The sequence below is a fragment of the Podarcis gaigeae genome, assembly GCF_964106915.1.
Source record: "Podarcis gaigeae genome assembly, chromosome: 7".
In the NCBI taxonomy this organism is placed as follows: Eukaryota; Metazoa; Chordata; class Lepidosauria; order Squamata; family Lacertidae; genus Podarcis; species Podarcis gaigeae.
This window is the reverse complement of record NC_139683.1, coordinates 795,978-814,650: the sequence shown is the minus strand read 5'-3', so window position 1 is coordinate 814,650 and position 18,673 is coordinate 795,978. Positions and strand designations below refer to the sequence as shown.

The 18,673-nt window shown below is 55.4% G+C and overlaps 2 protein-coding genes across 13 annotated transcripts in view; one reads left to right on the top strand and one right to left on the bottom strand.

The window, feature by feature from the left end:
* The window catches only part of MROH1 (maestro heat like repeat family member 1), a 52,608-nt gene extending 46,569 nt beyond the window's left edge, over positions 1–6,039 (bottom strand). For 2 of the 12 annotated variants that reach the window (XM_083748964.1, XM_083748968.1), the window contains exon 1: positions 5,851–5,946. The gene's annotated coding sequence lies outside the window, so the exon portion shown is untranslated. Of the gene's footprint in view, positions 1–371; positions 897–1,188; positions 1,395–5,850 lie in introns of those variants that run through there. The other 10 variants (XM_083748966.1, XM_083748961.1, XM_083748959.1 and 7 more) reach the window with 8 other exon arrangements.
* Positions 6,040–6,074: 35 nt separating this feature from the next.
* On the top strand, positions 6,075–16,603 carry LOC310849184 (testis-specific serine/threonine-protein kinase 5-like). Its single transcript, XM_083749261.1, has 8 exons — positions 6,075–6,556; positions 7,721–7,828; positions 9,324–9,526; positions 11,959–12,014; positions 13,314–13,446; positions 13,781–13,896; positions 15,010–15,192; positions 15,969–16,603. Exons 1-8 carry the CDS (start codon positions 6,353–6,355, stop codon positions 16,445–16,447), a joined length of 1,482 nt encoding a protein of 493 aa, XP_083605387.1. The 5' UTR covers positions 6,075–6,352; the 3' UTR covers positions 16,448–16,603.
* The last annotated feature ends 2,070 nt before the right edge of the window (positions 16,604–18,673 follow it).

Sequence of the window (18,673 nt, the reverse complement as noted above, 5' to 3'; positions counted from 1 at the left end):
CCAGGGTCGGGACGCCGAGCGAGGGAGCGAGGCAGCGAGAAGGCGGAACGGGAGCAGCGGAGCCGGAGAGAGAGGAGGCGGCGGATCGGGGCGGCGGGGGGGGGGGCAGAGGCTTCTCCCTTCCTGCGCCCCCTCCCACTCCAGGCACCAGCCCGGGCAGAGGGGCGCCAAGCCGGGAGGGGGAGGAAGGAAGGAAGGAAGGAGGGTCTCCGGAGAGCCCCGAAAAGCTCGGGCGGAGGAGGAGGCCGCTGAGCCCCCCCCCCCGGACACCTGGGTCCCTCCGCCGGCTGCCCAGGAAAGGAGGGGGGAGAAGCCGAGGGAGCTGCAGCTGGGGGGGGGGGAGAAGCAGCAGCCGCCGCTCCCCGCCTTACCTGGTCCGCCTTCCTCCGCGGCGCCCCCTGCGCGTCTCACCTGCCCGACTGCGCTTCCGGGTATTTAAGGCCCCGCCTCTCACCTGCGAGAGGGGCGGGGCGTGGAGGATAGGCCCCGCCCCTGGCATCTTCCCCGAGAGGAGCGCGGAGAGCCAGGCGCCGGAGGGGCAGCCCGGGGCGGGGGGGGCTCAGCGCTGGACAGGTGAGAGCGAGATGCACCCCCCTCCCGCGCGCATTGCACCCCAGGAAAGAGGCGGCTCCGGTCTCCTCGCGGGAACACGCAACGGAGACAGCGTCCTTTGATTAGAATCGGATCAAAAGCCGAAAGGGGCTCGGCTTGCTGCGCCTGGAGGGGGGGGTCTCGGCCGGTGATGGGGAGCAAGAAGGGCGGAGAAGGACCCAGGTGCAAGGGGGCATGGGATGCCCCCGACGGGCGCTTAATGCAGGCCCCCCTCCCCCCCCGGGCAGCTTGGGGACGGGAGAGCCGAGCCGAGGGTCCTCTTCTCAAGGACGCCGGGCAGGAAGAGCGGCCCCGGGGTCGGAGCTGGAGGGGGCGCCCGAGTCCCGCGGCTCTTTCGGAGCCCAGCGCGGCAGAGAGCCCTCCGCCCCCCCCCGGGCATCCCTCGGCCCGCGGGTCCCCCCCCCGGCAACGTGCCAGGGCCGCCCGTGACGCCGGCGAAGGGGAAGCGGGCAGCAGAGGCGCCCCGGGCCGAAGATCGGGGCATTCCTAGAAGACGAGCTGGAAAGGGGTCCGAGGGTCATCCATCCCAACCCCCGCGAGACACGGGTCCCGGTTCTTCGGCTTCCCAAGCCTCACCTGAGCCCGAGCTCGCGCATATTCGCTCTCAGGAAAAAAGCCGCTTTCTCCCCGGCCAGACGAGAAAGGGAGGTCTCAGCTGGAAGCAAGCGCCCCGTCCCCGCCCCGCTTGCCCCGCTCCAGCCGCAATCTCACCGGAAGTGAGGGCTCGCTCATTTCGCTTTCTACCTCTATGGCGCGCTCTCACGACTCCGCCCCTTTCCTCGCGTAAGGCAGAGAAACCGGCGCGTGCGCAGTGAGGAGCAGCCGCCCCGCCCCGCCTCTCTCTCGGCCTTGTCTCGTGACCAGCGAGGAGGAGGGAGGCGCCGCCCCTTCCCTTTCGCCATTGGATAGCAGACCCCCGTCGCGCTCGCTATTGGTCCGCTCCGCACAACGTAGCCCGAAGGTGCCCGCGCGGCGGTTTGCGAGGAAACGCCTCGGTCTCCTAAAGCCATTGGCGGAGAAGGACGCCCGTCACTGCGGAGACACCCCGCCCCCCGCTGAACCTCTTGCAGGCGGGGCCAAACTACAATTCCCATCACCCCTCACCGCTGGTCCTGTCAGCCAGGGATGATGGGAGTTGTAGTCCCAAAGCAGCTGGAGGGCCAAGTTTGGCCCCGCCTGTAAGGAACAGGCCAGTCCGGACTCGGGCCAGGCGGAGGCGGAGGAAGGGGGGCTCGGAGGAAGCCCCTGGGTGGGATGGAGGCCGCCCAGAGGCATGCAAATAAGCAAAAACACACACACACATATATATATTTCTCTCTATATATATATATATACAGTATTAAAAGCTTTTTAAAGTTTTTTTGCGTGAACCGCCTCGAGCCCCAGCTGGGCTAATATATATTTCTTAATAATTATTATATATATAATATGTATATCATTATCCATTCTGAAGGAAATCAGCCCTGAGTGCTCACTGGAAGGACAGATCCTGAAGCTGAGGCTCCAAGACTCTGGTCACCTCGTGAGAAGAGAAGACTCCCTGGAAAAGACCCTGATGTTGGGAAAGATGGAGGGCACAAGGAGAAGGGGACGACAGAGGACAAGATGGTGGGACAGTGTTCTGGAAGCTACCAACATGAGTTTGACCAAACTGCGGGAGGCAGTGGAAGACAGGAGTGCCTGGCGTGCTCTGGTCTAGGGGGTCTGACACGCCTAAGCAACATGGGGTCGGACATGACTAAACAACAACAACTTGTGTTCCCACAATCATATGTAATTACACCCGTATGCAGCACTTTCTGACTAACAAAGCAATGGTCCATGGGATCACAAAGAGACAGACACGACTAAACAACTCAACAACAACAAAAATTATTATTAGCCAGTCTGGGGCTCCAGGCGTCTCATGCAAAAAAGCTTAAAAAGTGACAGTCACAAAAAATTCCTCAAGCCCTGAATCAAGTTCAAGCCCCATTGAGGCTCTTCTGGTTCCCACTCGGACTCCAGAGAGACTTTCCCCGCGTTGGCGCTGGTGCTCCTCAGGCAAACCAGTGCCAGGGGAGGGGAGGCCTGGCTGGAGTCGCCTTCCTCCCCCAGGGAAAGCGGTGGTTGCTGGGCTGCCCTATCCCCATTTCCCAGAGGGAAGCCCCCTACAGTCGGCAGAGCCTTCCTTGGCAGTGGCCTTCTCCACCCCCCACCCCCCGCATACATCACATCCCAAGAGAACGCAACAAAGTCAAGTTTCTGCAAGACACCAAGGACACCTGTTAAGCTCTTAAAAAGAAAAAGGGGCCACAAGGCTCTTGCTGATGCTTCAAAGATGTGGCAGGTTCCCCCCCCCCACACACACCCCAAAGGCGCCCTCCTCCTCCATGGTCTCCCCAGAAAGACGGAGGCCAAGGACAGGATCCCCTTTAGTCCAGGGGGCGCTTCTAGGCCCCAGATGGACCAGCTTGGCTACTCACTGATGTCCCCACCCAGCAGAGATGGACCCAGCAACACAGGGGTTGGCACTGGGCAGCCCACATAAAGATGGGAATTCTCACAAAAAGTACAACATCCACGGGCTGATGCACAAACGTTTTGCCTGGCAAAGGCCCCAGGAAACTAAAACTCTTGCCTTAGTGCTACAATAGGGAGTAACAGCTCACAGATCCTCTGCCCATATTTTTGAACATTTTACTCTCTCATGATTCAGCACATGCTTGCAAAATCCAGTGAGCTCCAGTCTTGGGTACAGTTCAGAACACAGAACAGTACGTGCAGCACCTCTGGAATAAGTTAAAACTATACACCATCATCCTACCATTCAGTCCTAACATAAAACAAAGTCATTCTGCCGTTCTGGAAGAACCACATTGCACACATCGCTAGGTACAGTAATACATTTCAGCCTCCTACCACAGATCCTCCGGCTTGTTTCTTTTTTGCAAAGGAAAATTAACAAACGAATGAATGCTTTGATTCCTCCACATAGCCCCTTCAGAAAGGCTCCCTTCCTCATCCCCGCACACCAGAGAAGTTACTTAGGAAGCATGCTTAAAATCACGTTCAACTGCCATTACACTCGAAGGTGGCTAAAGAGTGGCAAAGAGGTGAACTTCCCCTGAGCTGTTTAACAAATAAGAACATGGTCTAAGAAGAATAGGGTTGGCGCTCGGTGGCAGAGGATTTGTCTTGGATGCAGAAGGCCCCACATTCACTCCCTGGCATCCACACTTTAAATAAATAAAAGCTAAGAAGACAGTTGCGGTTCAGGGAGTGCAGGCAGCCCCATGTTCAGTCCCCAGTGGCATCTTCCCTGGACCAGAAATGCTGGAGAGCCATTGCTGCAAGTCAGTATAGAATATAATACTGAGCTGGATCAGGGACGCGGGTGGCGCTGGGGGTTAAACCACAGAGCCTAGGACTTGCCGATCAGAAGGTCAGCAGTTCAAATCCCCGCAACGGGGTGAGCTCCAGTTGCTCGGTCCCAGCTCCTGCCAACCTAGCAGTTCAAAAGCACGTCAAAGTGCAAGTAGATAAATAGGTACCGTTCCGGCGGGAAGGTAAACGGGGTTTCTGTGCACTGCTCTGGTTCGCCAGAAGCGGCTTGGTCATGCTGGCCACATGACCCAGAAGTTGTACGCCGGCTCCCTCGGCCAATAAAGCGAAATGAGCACCGCAACCCCAGAGTCATCCGCAACTGGACCTCATGGTCAGGGGTCCCTTTACCTTACTGAGCTGGATCACAGACCCAGCAAGTTCTGACTGGTTACAGAGCAGCTTCCTCTGTTCCCAAGACCCCTCCTCAATCAGACCCAAGGCTTATTGGGTTCAGCCTCCCGTTCCCTGCAGTGGGCAAGTAGGTGCCCCAGAAAGCCCACAGGCAAAATCTGCTTGTAATACAGTAAGAGACTATACAAGTTTAAAAAGAAGCAATAAAATAGAATTGGAAATCCATGTGAAGGTTTAAAGCAGACATGCTGCAGGCCATGTGAATTACTGTGATCTGTGGACAACTTTTATTCTCGTGGTGTCCATATTCTGAGCCTGCCCTTCCCCAACCCCCAGCTCCACATCCAGCAAGCGCTGGCAGGTCAGATCCTAGCAGGGATCTCCCCAATATATTTGATCCATCTTGTCCCTGGATCCTCGCTGCTGACCGAGGTTGCTATCTGACACAAAGATCAAACACTTGTTCTTACTTGGGATTTCTGCCTGAAGCAAAAGCGTGCAACTGTTTTTCACCAACCTCTAAGCAAGAGGCAGCTTCAGCTGATGGCACCAGCTTCCAGGAGGAGATGGCATCAGCACACAGGTTCTACTGGGATGCCCACTGAATCTGCCAGTTAGTAAGTGCAGATTGCCGTCCTTGAGCCGTGTTCAGAGTCTGTTATCTCCATAAGCCAATTTCTGTCGAGAGGCATCTTCCAGCCCCAGAGAAGAGAGTGGGGGGCTTACCTTGCCAAGGGAACGTGGGACCTGATCAGAGCTATCAGGTCGGGACCTCAGATCTATTGCTAACTCGCCCACAGCAAGAGGAGTCTTGCCTTCCTTCTTGACCCCCAGTTTTCATTCCTGCAGGGAGGGTTTGGCTGTCCTGCCTCCCTCGCCGCTGCAGGAGCAAGAGAGGAAGGAGGAAGAATATATTCAGTGCTGCAAGATTGCTGTGGACCAGCCTCTGCCCAGGAGCGCTCCCAGAGAAGAGGCCGGGAAGGACCTCTGGGCCACCTGCGGGAGCGGCTTGGAAATGATTCCCCTGAGCCTCACGGCTCCTCGCTTCAGGGATGATCTATATTCTGTCGTAGCACAAGGCTGCGAGTGGATAGGGACATGTTTTGGCTGCCAAAGTCACAGAAGCTGGGGAGGCTTGGCACCTGCTGTGAATGCGTCAGTTTTGCTTGCTGCTCCAGGCCCTCCAGGGTGGTGTGAGAGCTGGACTGAGAATATAGGGAGCTGCCTCAGGCCCTTGGTTCATTGACGCCAGTATTGCTTACACTGACCGGCAACAACTCTCCGGGGTTTTAGGCAGGATTCTTTACCAGGCCTCCCTAGAAAGGCCAGGAACCGAGATGGAGACCTTCCACATGCCAAGCAGACCCTCCGTCACTGAACTGTGGCCACAGGAATTGGGAGACCCGAGTTCAAATCCTCCGTCAGTCACCAGGCTCACCGGGCCACTCACTGCCAACCGTCCTTTCTTGGCAATAACAATAACTCAAGCCAAACGACCCCAGCCGCGTGCCCACAACTCACCTGCCCACCTGAGAAGCAGCCCTGCGTGTTGTGAAGCAGTGATGGGCTTGCCGCTGCCTATGGCCTTTGCAGCTGCTGCCTGTGGGGACCCCGGTGGGAGTGACGCAGGGCAGCGCCTGCCCCCCTCCCCGAGGCCGCAGGTTCTAAAACTGCTTGTTACGCCTCGGTTCTAGAACTCTGCCTCTGGAATGCTTGTTCCGCCCCCGTCACTGTGGAAACTTCTGCATCTGAATAGCAACAAGGACTCTCTGGTCTTGCCCTTCCGTGTGCTCGGCCAGTGGCAGCCCAACCACTCAAAAGATGCGAAGGGGGCCGTGCTAAGTGCTAAGGGCGAGAGAGAGGCCGCCACTGGGGTGCTTTCCCTGCCTTGTAGAGCTGATGTGCTTATCTGGACTCTGGTTCCTCTGGAGTTTCCTGCCCGCCTGGGTGCAGCCCCTGCCCCTTGGCCTGTCGCAAGAGAGGGTCCTCCTTGCCGCCCTCCCGAGAGAGAGAGCCGCGGGCCATGAAGAGCTTCTCTAAGCGCGAGGCGGACAGGAGGACGTTCCTGGAACAGGTTCGGGAAAGCAAGGAAAATGGCTACCTCCTCTCTTCCAAGAAGATAGGCTCGGGAGCCTTCTCCAAAGTCTACCTGGGTTATGCCACCCAAGAGAAAATGATGCAGAACTACAAGCTGGCCTCAGACCTCAGGAGCAAGCGGCACTCCATGGTGGGCACAAGAGCAGGGCTGGGAGGGAGGGTGGGAGGTGGGGAGTGCCAGCGGGTGGGGGCACCAGGAAAGAGTCTTGCCCAGCAGAAGACTTGCCACGGCTTGGCTGGCTCCCGTCCCCCCCAAGAAGCCGCCTTCAGGCTCTGTTGTGGAACTGCCCACTCTGCTTGCCACAGCTCCTACAGCATACATTGGCCTGCTGGGTCCGGCCAAAAGAGGCCTGTCCAGCCCACCCCCCTCTTCTCACAGGGGCCAACCAAGGTGTCCATTATGGGAAGCCCACAAGCCGTTTCTGAGCACAGCAGCAGCAGCACACCAGGCTTGGGCTCTCCAGCGACTGGCATTCAGGGGCACAATAACTGCCCCCTGCAGTGGACGTAGAACCTAGATACCATGATTCGGTAGCTCCGGCCCACCCAGAACCAATTGGACTGCTGGGTCCAAAAGTGATGCCCAGGAGCGGCACCATGAATGGGCTCTGGCAGGATTCTGGGCACCAGCCACTGCCCAAGGATGTTAGCTGTGGTCGCTGACCCTGGGTCAAGTCCATGCCCTTGGGCAGCCCACAAGCAAGCGATTAATTCAAAAGACACCTGGAAACAGTCACCTTTTCCCCAGCATATCTTCGTTCCTTCCTTCTTTTGCCCTGACTTGACCAAATTGTTGTGTGTGCATCTCTCATTGCGTGTTGGGTCTCTATGCTTTGTGGCAATATTCTCCCCTTTCCCCCATACAAACACCTCCACACCCCAGACTGAAGGCAACTGTGCAATGGGGGGGGGCATCTGGATGCTTCCCTGTCTGCCTGCCTTCACTCCAAGACAGGGCATCTTGGTGCAGTGAATGCCAGGCCAGCCTGGGAGGACTGCTCACCCGTAGGGAGATTTCCCCACAGGGAGAATGGAGTGTTGTGAATGGAGTCCAGCCAGGGCCAGGAAGATCTGCTTCCTGGATTAAGAAGTTTGGGACAGAGCTGCTTCCTAGAGATGGCCTTGCACAGCAGATCCTCACCTGCCCACAGACACCAGTGGGCGTCCATTGTGTTGGGTTGATGCAGGAAGCGGCCCCCACCAGGAAGTTGCCCTTGCAGGCGAAGGCAGAATGGCTCAACTCACACACACTTCCTTGAGCTCCACATTCAAACTCTGCTTTCTCTTCTCCCAGGTTGCTATAAAGATCATCTCAACGGCAGAAGCACCTGTAGAATATACCAAAAAGTTCCTCCCAAGAGAAATCTACTCCCTCAATGTTACCTACAAGCATCTTAATGTGGTGAGTCCGTGGGTGGCCTGCTGTGGGCCATTTGTGCTTTGGACAGGAAGTTTCATGAGTTCCACCCACTGACCTCACACACACACACCCCATGTCAGGTGTGAAGGACAACCTGTAATTGAGACACAGGCTTGGCAGACCCAGAAGTAATGGATGAGGCACACAGACCCTACTGGCAGGGGGCATAGAGTTGGCAGGAGCCAGGCTGGCTTGAGCAAAAAGGGGTTAAAAGGCAAGTTTCCTCCAGAGCCCAGACTAGAAGTCACAGCAACAAGCTGGACATGTTGGGAAAGTGAGAAAAGAGAGGCAGACCCTTCAAAGCCCAGCCCCAAGACGGAAATCCTTTATTTCCCAGGGACAATGATAAAATTGCAGCCTTAAATAGTGAGCGAACACCCTGTGGCTGACTTCTTATGCAGTAGAAACTGGGAGGATATTCTCACAAATTTGACCCCCAAAACTCAACATGAGACTTTGGATTTTGTTCCCCACCCTGATTATGCTCAGAGGACACTGGTTGGTGTGGAGCAGCCCTCACTCACCTCACGCTAGCTCCCTTTGAGCATCCCAGAGTCTGCACCTGTATGGCTGCTCTTTGCAACCACATCCAGGACCACAGGGGCTGACTCTTCCAGGCAGACGGCACCCATTTATTTGTGTGTGTCATTCATGTGGCATATCTTGCATGGCATGCTTTGCCCTCAGGCAGTCAAATGTGCCGCCGTTCCAAAGGATAATGGAAGTATCCAAACAGTTCCACTAGTATAAGCACTTTTTCAAAAAAAATTATTGGGTTTTTCACTAATTTATACAAAAACAATAAAAAATTATTATTATTTTAAAGTGATTATGCTAGTGGAACTGTTTGGATACCCCCATTATCCTTTGGAACTTAACCGTTTCAAACATTAAAATACAAGGTTCTTTTGAACCTTCAGATCTCCCGCCATCCCTAGGTTCCATGTTCAAGATCAGCTTTACTGCATCTTTTACCCTTATCCATATATTAAATATCCATAATTATCATTTAAAAATTCCCATTACTAGTGTCATTACATGCCTACCAATAATTTTAACTGTTTACAGTGATCTTCTAAATAAGTTTGAAATGTACTCCAGTCTTTAAAAAAATACTTGATCTTCCTGGTTTTGGATCTTCCCCGTCAGTTTCGCCATCTCTGCATAGTCCATCAGTTTCATCTGCCATTCTTCTTTTGTTGGTATTTCTCCTTCCTTCCTAGCATAAGCACTTTTGTCTGTTCAGCAGAACTTTTGCTCCTCTCCCACTGACCCTACACAGGTCGGGGTTCTTTCCCCAACATTCTGGGACACAAGTGGGCAGAGGAAAGGAAGGCGAAGCTCCGTTGCACAGGCAAAAGTCCTTGCGCTTGTGGAACTGCTTAGCTCAGTGGATGCCAAACTCTTTTGGGCCCCCCATCCTCCTGGGCAGTCCATCCGGGTCCCCTTGTGACGAGGGTGGGCCGCTCCCCTGCAGATCCAGCTCTACGAGATGTACCGGAACAGTAAGCGCACCTACCTGGTCCTGGAACTGGCCTCCCGGGGAGACCTCCTGGAGCACATCAACGCCACATCAGACAGGAGGGAGCTTCCTGGGCTGGAGGAAGAGGAGGCACGAAGGCTTTTCCGGCAGATTGTCAGTGCCGTGGCACACTGCCACAATGTCGGCATCGTCCACAGGTGACAGAAATGGCTGGAGGGGGGAGGAGGGGAATAGCCGGGAGGCGGTGGCACGGAAGAGTCACTTCTGGGGCCTGGGAGACCTCCAGGGTCACGCCCAGATTCCCTCTCAGGAAGAGGAAGGCAGCACCAGGGGTCCAGCCCCAGAGAAAAGGGCTGCCATGCTGTCTTTCTGGGCCGCGGTGGGAAATGATTTTTAGGCTAAGAGTTTGTTTTCTTAAAATATGCATCACTTCCCACCAAAAAGCGACTCACAATCCAAGGACAGCAATAAAACCGCATCACAACATTCCCAAAAGCTCTGCTGTAGCAGCAGCAGCAGCAGGATCAGACCAAATGTGGGGGGGAGGGGGTCATGTGGTTCAGCCTCCTGTTCCACACCTCCCCTTGTTCTGCTGTAAGCCACCCAGAGGGGCTGGGATAAATACCCAGATGGGCAGGGTATAAATAAATTATTATTATTATTATTATTCTGGCTGGTGACTGTGAGATGCCCCAAAGGGAAGCCTGAAAGCAGGACCTGAGTGAACAGGCATAACAATAACAACAACAACAACAACAACAACAACAACAACAACAATTTATTCTTTATACCCCCCCCCAATCTGCCTGGGCTTCCCCAGCCACTCTGGGCGGCTTCCAACACAATATTAAAACACAGTAATGCATCAAACATTAAAAGCTTCCCTAAACAGGGCTGCCTTCAGATGTCCTCTAAATGTCATATAGTTGTTTATCGCTTTGACATCTGGTGGGAGGGTGTTCCACAGGGTGGGTGCCACCACCGAGAAGGCCCTCTGCCTGGTTCCCTGTAACTTGGCTTCTCGCAGTGAGGGAACCGCCAGAAGGCCTTCGGCGCTGGACCTCAGTGTCCGGGCAGAACGATGGGGGTGGAGACGCTCTGGGTGCTGCTCAAATTCCCAGGAAAACAGAGTGTTTGGCCTGGCACCAGACTTATGACAAGTCTAGTGCACTGGAAAGGTCTCCCTGGGGAGAGCATCCACAGGCCCCATTCCCAGCTGGGAACCCTCAATGGGGGGGGGGGGGGTAGGGGGAGAGGCTGAAGTGATAGGTGGGGCTAGGAGAGAAAATGAGCAAGAGCAGAGACAAAATTGGGCTGAGCCATGGGCAGGACTCAGGACTCCAGGGGACATTCTGACCGTTCCAAAACCAGGTGTTTCTACCAGTTCCCACATCTTTCTATCCGTTGTCCAGGCAGGCAAGAGGCACTGTCTCAGCTGAAGGACACATTCCAGCCAGGCAAGTATAGGCCATTGATCAAGATGGGTGAGCAGAGCAGTCCGAGGAGAAAACATGGCTCAGAGTCCCAAGAGGCTTGGTGCTTGAAAGGCTGGCTGCATTTTTAAAAAAGTTTTGGAAAACTATGATGATATATGCATGCTGCTTGTCCTTCAAGAACAGATGAAATATAAGAGGGCAAAAGTCCAAGAAGTGATGAAGCAAAAATATGTGCAATAGACTTAACATAAGGAACACTAATTATCTAGCTGAAATGGTAAAGATAATAGTTTGCCCAGCTTCCTATAACTTTCATTTATTGAATTTATGGGTGAAATCCTAATTAATTGTGTTGTAAGACATTTCTGCAGTAGTAATTAATAAAGTTTTATAGCATTGGAAATGGAAAAAAATATATATGAAAGGCTGGCTGTATTTGGTCCTCAGTCCTGAGGCGCCTCACCCCTAACTTGCCTTCTTTCACAAAAAGGGCCCAGAACACACAAATATCGCTTTGAATTCAACTTCCTAGTTCTGCCTTCATACTCACCAGTTTTGGACTGATACACAGATTGTTTAATAACCCAAAAGGGCACTGCAGGTCTGCACACTTTCCAGGATACGACTCATTCATTTGCGTGTTTCCAAGTTGGCCTTCATTCTGACAGCACTGAAGGGCCAGGACGACTCTGGCCGAAACAGTCCTAGACAGCCATGCAAACACAGCTCGTTGCCCGAGATGGGCTCTATCATTTTATATCATTCGCTTTTAGCTTTTCTGCCTGTGGCAGAAGATTGCAAGGCAGGCAGGCAATGTCTGCTGGATGTTTCAGAGTGATCTTGTGCGCAGGCCTGAGCATGGGAGCTTCCTCAAGCATCTCTGGTCCCCTCTGGCTGATGTGCTGCTTCGCCTTCTGCCACAACAGACCCAGATTGTTGCAAAAAGCCCCAAACAGCAGTGGAAAATAAATAAGCAACCTTAAGGGAAACATGCAGATTGTTGGGATTCTTTGTAGCAGGTCTGTTTCCAGGCTCTTCCTAGCACTTAGTAATGAGTCTGCAAACCTCAGTGCACATTCTTGTTCATTCCTACATCTGCACATCTGCATGCTCTCATGGTGCACCTGGGTAAGTAGAGAGAGTGAAGATCTGTAGCCGATTCAAGCTCCTTTTGCTGCTTTTTGTTCCCTCAGAGACTTGAAATGTGAGAACATTTTACTGGATGAACGTGGCTTCATTAAGCTGACTGGTGAGTTTCCTTGCATGGGGACAGAGAGAGCACCCTCCCATCAGCCAACATCATTTGTTTATGTCAAGTGAGCACTGGGTTCAAAATACAGCAGCCAGTAACCCAGATAAGGGAGCCATGGCCAGAGGACCTCAGGGCATTCACTTAGCGAAATAAGAGCATGTTTTAAGGACATCAAATTAGGCTTCACCTTCTACATAAAACAGCCATTTCCCTCCTTTCAGCACCACGATATGAGGTCTCGCCACCCACCAACCCACCCCAATTTTAATGTTTTCAGAAATTCAGCTGGGACACACTAATTCCGTTGTGAGAGGTATATAGAGAATTTATGACCCCAAAGCATTTCTGTATCTCTCTCAAGGGAAATTGGACGGATAAAATCTGCTCGGCAAAGCTGCATCCTCCAGTCGCCTCAAGTGAATTAAAATGGAAGGATTTATTGGTCCTTATTGGCAGAGGCTGTGGAAACGTCACTCCCAGAAGCAGAAGCTTCTTAGTGGGAGCTTTTGCCTCCTTTTATCAGCTGTGGCCGAGCCTCACTTTCGTTGCTCCCACTGCCCCGCCCAATTCCCAAAAGCAATAATGACCAGCTGGGAAGCTTGGGCATGGATGAAGTGGTTGAGGGATGCAGCCCCTAAAACAGCCATTAATTTGCTTTCTTACTTGTTTATTGGTTTGTTTGTCTGTCTGTTTCCTGCCTTTTTCTCTGACAGCTTACAGATAAAAACAAGAAAGCCTGCTGAAAACCTGGAAAAACCAATAATAAACAAACAATAAGCCATTGACAGAATTAAAACTACAGTGGTACCTTGGGTTACAGATGCTTCAGGTTACATACGCATCACGTTACAGACTCCGCTCACCCAGAAATAGTACCTCAGGTTAAGAACTTTGCTTCAGGATGAGAACAGAAATCGTGCTCTGGCGGCAGAAGGAGGCCCCATTAGCTAAAGTGGTGCTTCAGGTTAAGAACAGTTTCAGGTTAAGAACGGACCTCTGGAACGAATTAAGTATGTAACCAGAGGTACCACTGTATATTCATATATAAAACCAGTTTAAAACATGCCACTAAGTACAATGAAAACAGCTCTTTGATTCAAAGCAGTCCATTCCCCGAAGTCGGTTGGAACAAGGAGGTTTTCACCTTCTGGCGGAAGGACAGAGAGGAGGGAGCCCCTCCCCAGCTGGTCCCTTCCAGGTGTTGGCAGCCCAAAATGCCCAGAGAGCCCGAGGCTGGCAAAGGCTCTTCTAAGCTGCCAGAGGGAGAGCTGGTCTTCTTCTCTGCCCCCGTTGCAGATTTTGGGTTTGCCAATCGCTATTCCCTGAAGAATTCCCTAATGAACACCTTTTGTGGCTCCGTGGCCTACACTGCCCCTGAAATCCTCATGAGCAAGAAGTACAATGGGGAGCTGGCTGACCTATGGAGCCTGTGAGTACAATTTGGGGGCAGAACTGCTGGAGCATGTGGGGGGGCACCAGGGTCATGCCAGGGATGGGGCCTGGGCAGGCACAGGCAACAAGCCAAAAGGGCTGCGTGTCTCATTGGTTAGAGAGCATCTGCTCTGCAGGTAGAAGGCATCTCAAGGTAGGTCTGGAAATATCCTGCAAGGAACCCTGGAGAGCCCTTGAGGCAGCCAGGGCAGGCCATACTGGGCTAGATAGACCTACAATGGATGCTCTGGCCCAGAGAGGAAGCCTCTTGCCCTGGGCCGGCCGGCGATTGGGCTGGTGGTGACCCCTCTCTGAACTCCTCCTTCCCGCAGTGGGGTGATCCTCTACGCCATGGTGACAGGGAAGCTCCCCTTCAAGGAGCGCCAGCCACACAAGATGATCCACGTGATCAAGCAGGGACTGGCTTTCCGACAGCCCATCTCACCAGGTACAGCCATGGCGACACACGGCTCTGCTGCAGGGGCCTGGGGGGAGGGGGGAGGCTCAGCTGGGCCCACATCTGCCACCCCAGCACCCAAGAAGAGGGGGAGACGGGCGCGCCTTCTAGAAACCACTAGGAGGACATTTTAAAAATGCCATTAGAGTTGCATTTCCTTACAGCTCCAGAGCCCCAAGGCTGTTCTGCAATCTCCAGGTGCTTTGCAGAATCTCCTGTACCGCACTTGCAGAATTCCCTGTCGGTGGTCAGGAGGAACAGCAGCACCGCCGGAGCCACCCTCAGCCAGTGCCAGGGAAGAGGATGCAGCTGCCGCAGACACATTGCCTGGAGCTGCCCCTTCCCGCTGGCACCATCACCTCAAAGCAAATTCTTGCTGGAGCTAGAGTCAAGTCAAAGCAGGCAGTGCCCAAGGCTGTGGCTCTCGCCCCAGGGCTTCGCTCCTCCTTCCTCTGGTACATGGGTAGGCAAACTAAGGCCCGGGGGCCGGATCTGGCCCTATTGCCTTCTAAATCCAGCACACAGATGGTCCAGGAAACAGCATGTTTTTACATGAGTAGAATATGCCCTTTTATTTAAAATGCATCTCTGGGGTATTTGTGGGGCATAGGATTTTGTTCATCCCCCCCCCAACTAAAAATAGTCCGGCCCCCCAGAAGGTCTGAGGGACAGTGGACAGGCCCCCTGCTGAAAAATTTTGCTGACCCCTGCTCTGGTGTCTCAAGTTCACCCAGTGCTTCTGGCCTGGCCCTGCTCTAGACTCTGGCAAAGGTCACATGGTCATTCACACTGCATCCCAGTGCTGTGAGCCCGCCCACACGCATCAGGCTGGCTGGCATCAGTGGTTCCTTTACAGCATTTCCAATGGAGGCTCTACAGCTACCTGCACTGCGGGCATGTGATTAGTTCTGTGCCCTGTGCCAGGTTCCCTGTGCCACTGCAGGATGCCAGAGGGTGCAAGGACAAGATGCAGGGCTGCAAGCCAGCCAGCCGCACTTGAGATTCCGCAAGGGAAACGGAGGCAGATCTCCTGGCCCAGGCGCCGCTGTGCTGGCTCCCTGAGCCCTCTGCTGTGGGTCTCACCAACTCTTCTCCCTGCTGCAGAATGTCAGAACCTGATTGAGGGCTTGCTCCAGCTGAAGCCAGCTGCCCGCCTGGGCCTGCAGCAAGTGGCCACGCACCGATGGATGCTCCCTGCCACGTCGGCCATCTTCCACCGAGTGATGAGCTCCATGGGGGTCCACCCGGAGTGCAACCTAAGCCCAGAGAAGTCCCAAGCAGCACAAGGTAAGCGGCCTGGACCCCCAGCTGCCCCCCTGAGAGCAACACACCCACCCCCTGCCCTGAGGGAAGCAGACAAGGGCAGGCAGGGCAGACCCACACGCCATCACCCAGGGAAGCAGGGAGCCACCCTGCAAGCGCAGCCTCTGCCTCTTTGGGTAACAGGGAACCCCGTTCAGGAAGGTACAACAGACCAGGCCTCTGTGTGTGTAGAGCTGCCCTGTCCTGGGCACCCTTTCTGGGCCAGAAGGTCTGCCCCCTGCAGGCAGCCAACTCCAGGACCAGACCCCTTGGGTGGCAGCCAGGCCAGAGAGCCGCAGGCGAATGAACAGGGGCAGGCTCTTCCTAGCCCTGGGGCATAATGGGGGTTCTCCTGCCGTCCTGCTCCTTAGGCTGGGCTGAGGCTGACAGGGAAAAGAAATTCCCGGGGGCTGCAAGTGGGGGGGGGGGAGTGGGGAAGTGAAAAGGTTCAGAGTTATGGGGTGACCTGGGAAGGCTCCTTCTGAGCCAGTGTCGTAGCGTGGGTTGCTGGCACCCGGGGCGCCAAGTGTTCTGCCTGATATGCTCCCTCAGAAATGTGTGCCTGGGGCCACGGCCCCCCCAACCCCCTGTTCTGACCCCCTTCGCCTGCAGCTGGGCTTCTCCCAGGAGTCCTTGCAGAGCCCCTGGCCAGCCCCATGTGTTGCGGGCTGGAAAGCGCCCACCTCGTCGGGCAGAAAGGGCGATGCAGCCCCGTGCGCCCTCCCCGCTGCTCCTCCGGTAACCGGCTCCCCTTTTTGCAGTGGAGACCCTGGGTGCCACGTCGCAGCTGCCGGACCTGGAGAGCTCGGCCAAGGCGTCGGAGGGCGCCAAGGAGGGCCAGGTGCGTCCCACGCCGCGCGCCGCCTCGGCCACGGGCGCCTTCCCGGCACGGGCGGCCAAGGTGGCGGCCGAGAAGAAGAGCAGCCCCGACGGGGCGGCCGGCGCGGCCAACTGCATCCTCCAGCTGCCGTCGCCGCGCAAGACGGAGCGCCCGCCGCGCCTCTCGCTCTACCGGCCCAGCCTGCTCAGCAGCCTGCAGCCCTTCCACCACCTGCCCAACTTCCGAAAGCCCGGCTCGGGCTTCTCCACCAGCGCCTACGTGAGCAGCAAGCGGCTGGCCGACAAGGTGCCGGCGCGGGCGGCGGCGTTGGGCGCAGGCGGCGGCAGCAGCGGCGCGGGCAGCTCGGCCAGCCTCTCCAAGCAAGTGCACTCCCTGTACACCATGACGCCTTGCCCGTGAGACGCCGCCGCGCAAGTCCCCGCGCAAACTGCAGCCGTCCGCCCGTCCGTGCGACCGTCCAGTGGAGCCGGTGCCTCCCCTTGGCCGCGCCCTGGGCGGGGGACACAGCGCCCAAGGACCGGATGCAGTGAGCACTATTAAAGATTATTCAGAGTCCCTCCGCGCTGCTGCCTGCTCGTGTGTGCCCACGCGGCACCAACCGGCAGCCGACCTGGGACTGAGGAGGCGCCGCCGCGGAGCCTGCGCACTCCTTGCTCGACCGACTGCGCGTCTGCTGTTTTCTCTATATACAACAGTGTATCCTGGCTTGGCGTGGCTCTTCTTGCCGTGTGTGCGCGCGTGCAGAGGGGCAGGGGCACCCCCCAAGGCGCCTCGCGGGAGGAAACTGGCCCCCACTCCCCCCAAAAATGGAACCCGTCGCTCGCAGGCACCTCTGCATTCATGCCCGGAGCAGCTCCCCAGTTTCCCCAGGGCAGCCCATTCCCACGGGGAGGTTGCATGCGGGGCATTCCGAATCCTGCCCCCGACACCCCCTTGAAAAGGCCATGGTGGCTTCCTGTCTCCTTTGCATCAGGAGCTGCTGCTGAACCAGCCCCACAACACAGCGGGGGGGGGGGGGGCTGGTCCCTGCTCAGGGCAGGTTTTGTTTTTTCCAGAAAGGAGATCTCCTGTCCCTCGTCCCCAGCCCCTCGCTCCTCCTTCCCAGGGATCCCTGTCGGCTTTTCAAAAACTTCCCACTCGCTTGTCTGGCTCAGATTTTCTTGCAGTTGATTCAGCCTCTTCTAAATCCACATCTTCAAATAAACGCAGCACAGACCCAGCGGAGACTGAGCTCTGCAGTCCGTTCAAGCACCTGGTCCCAAGCCACCTTTTAGGGAATCCACCTACTGTATTTTTCGCTCTATAAGACGCACCTAGTTTTTGGAAGAGGAAAACAAGAAGAAAAATCCTAAATCCCAGAAGCCAGGACAGCAAGCGGGATCACTGTGCTGTGATCCCATTGGCTGTCCTGGCTTCTGGCTTAGCCGCGCAGCCTCTCCCTGGGCAAGGGAAAAGCCCCAACACACACTCCATGCGGCTCTTTAAAGGGAGTGCTGAGCAGAGCCTCCCGCCTGCATTTGCTCCATAAGACACACACACATTTCCCCTTACTTTTTAGGAGGGAAAAAGTGTGTCTTATAGAGTGAAAAATACGGTATTTCAGACCCTGGAAGGGGCAGAGAGAAAAGAAAGGCAGCCAGCGGCTTTAGAGGCCAGTGTTGCCGGGACCAAGGCTGGCCAGGAAAGAGTTAATTTCTCCCTCCTGTTGAATCCCATAAGACCACCACACCTCCCTGGGGAGCCGCTGAAGGGATGCCCTCATTTGCACCCATGCAATCCATGTCTCCCCTGGCCATGCAGTTGCTCTTAGCAAGAGACACAGAGAATCTTTCTTCCGCCCTCAACCTGCTCCCAGAGCTGCCCTTTGCCCAGGTTGGACCTGATGACCTCAGGGTCCCTTCCAGCTCTACCTGAGCCCCCCTCACCTGCCTGGAGATTCTTCCCCATTGAGCAACTGGAGAGCAGCCCTGTCAGATCAGACCCTTCAAGTCCCAGCCAGCCCAGAGTCGCCTCCCCCCCCCTCCCTCAGGCGGGGAAGGGGCCCTTCGGGAGAGAAAATGGGCGTCTCACTCTCTCCTAACGCCAGAGCTGCTGGGCAGCCCATGAAGCTGAGTCTTGGGAGGTCCAGGCAGACGAAAGAAAGGCCTTCTGGACGCAGCCCAGGGTTGGACTGTGGAACTCCCTCCCCCAGGCAGAGGCAGAGGCGGCCACCCATCTGGAGGGCTTTAAAAGACAAATCCATGGAGTCGGAGTCGGCTGTGGATGGCTACTATCTGAAGGCTGCAAATGCTACTTTGTGAGTTACCAAGAGCCTCAGGCAACTAAGAGCAGCCGATAAGATTGCTCTCCCTTGGTGGGATCACACCCTTTGCCCAGCCTTAAGTCCCTGCAGCCGCCTGAATCCATCTCTTCCTAGTATTCCAAGCTCTCTGCAATTTCAGCTCAGAGCAGAGTCTCTCATGTTGGAAAGGGCTGAGGACCTCTGGAATGGGGGGGGGGGGAGGAGTGAAGGGGAGCAGAGGAGGAGCAGGGAAGGCGGGTTGCACCTAAGAGGAGCCCTTCCGCTGGATCAGGCCCAAAGCCCACCCAGTCTCGCATCCTGTTTTTTCAGTGGCCATTCAAATG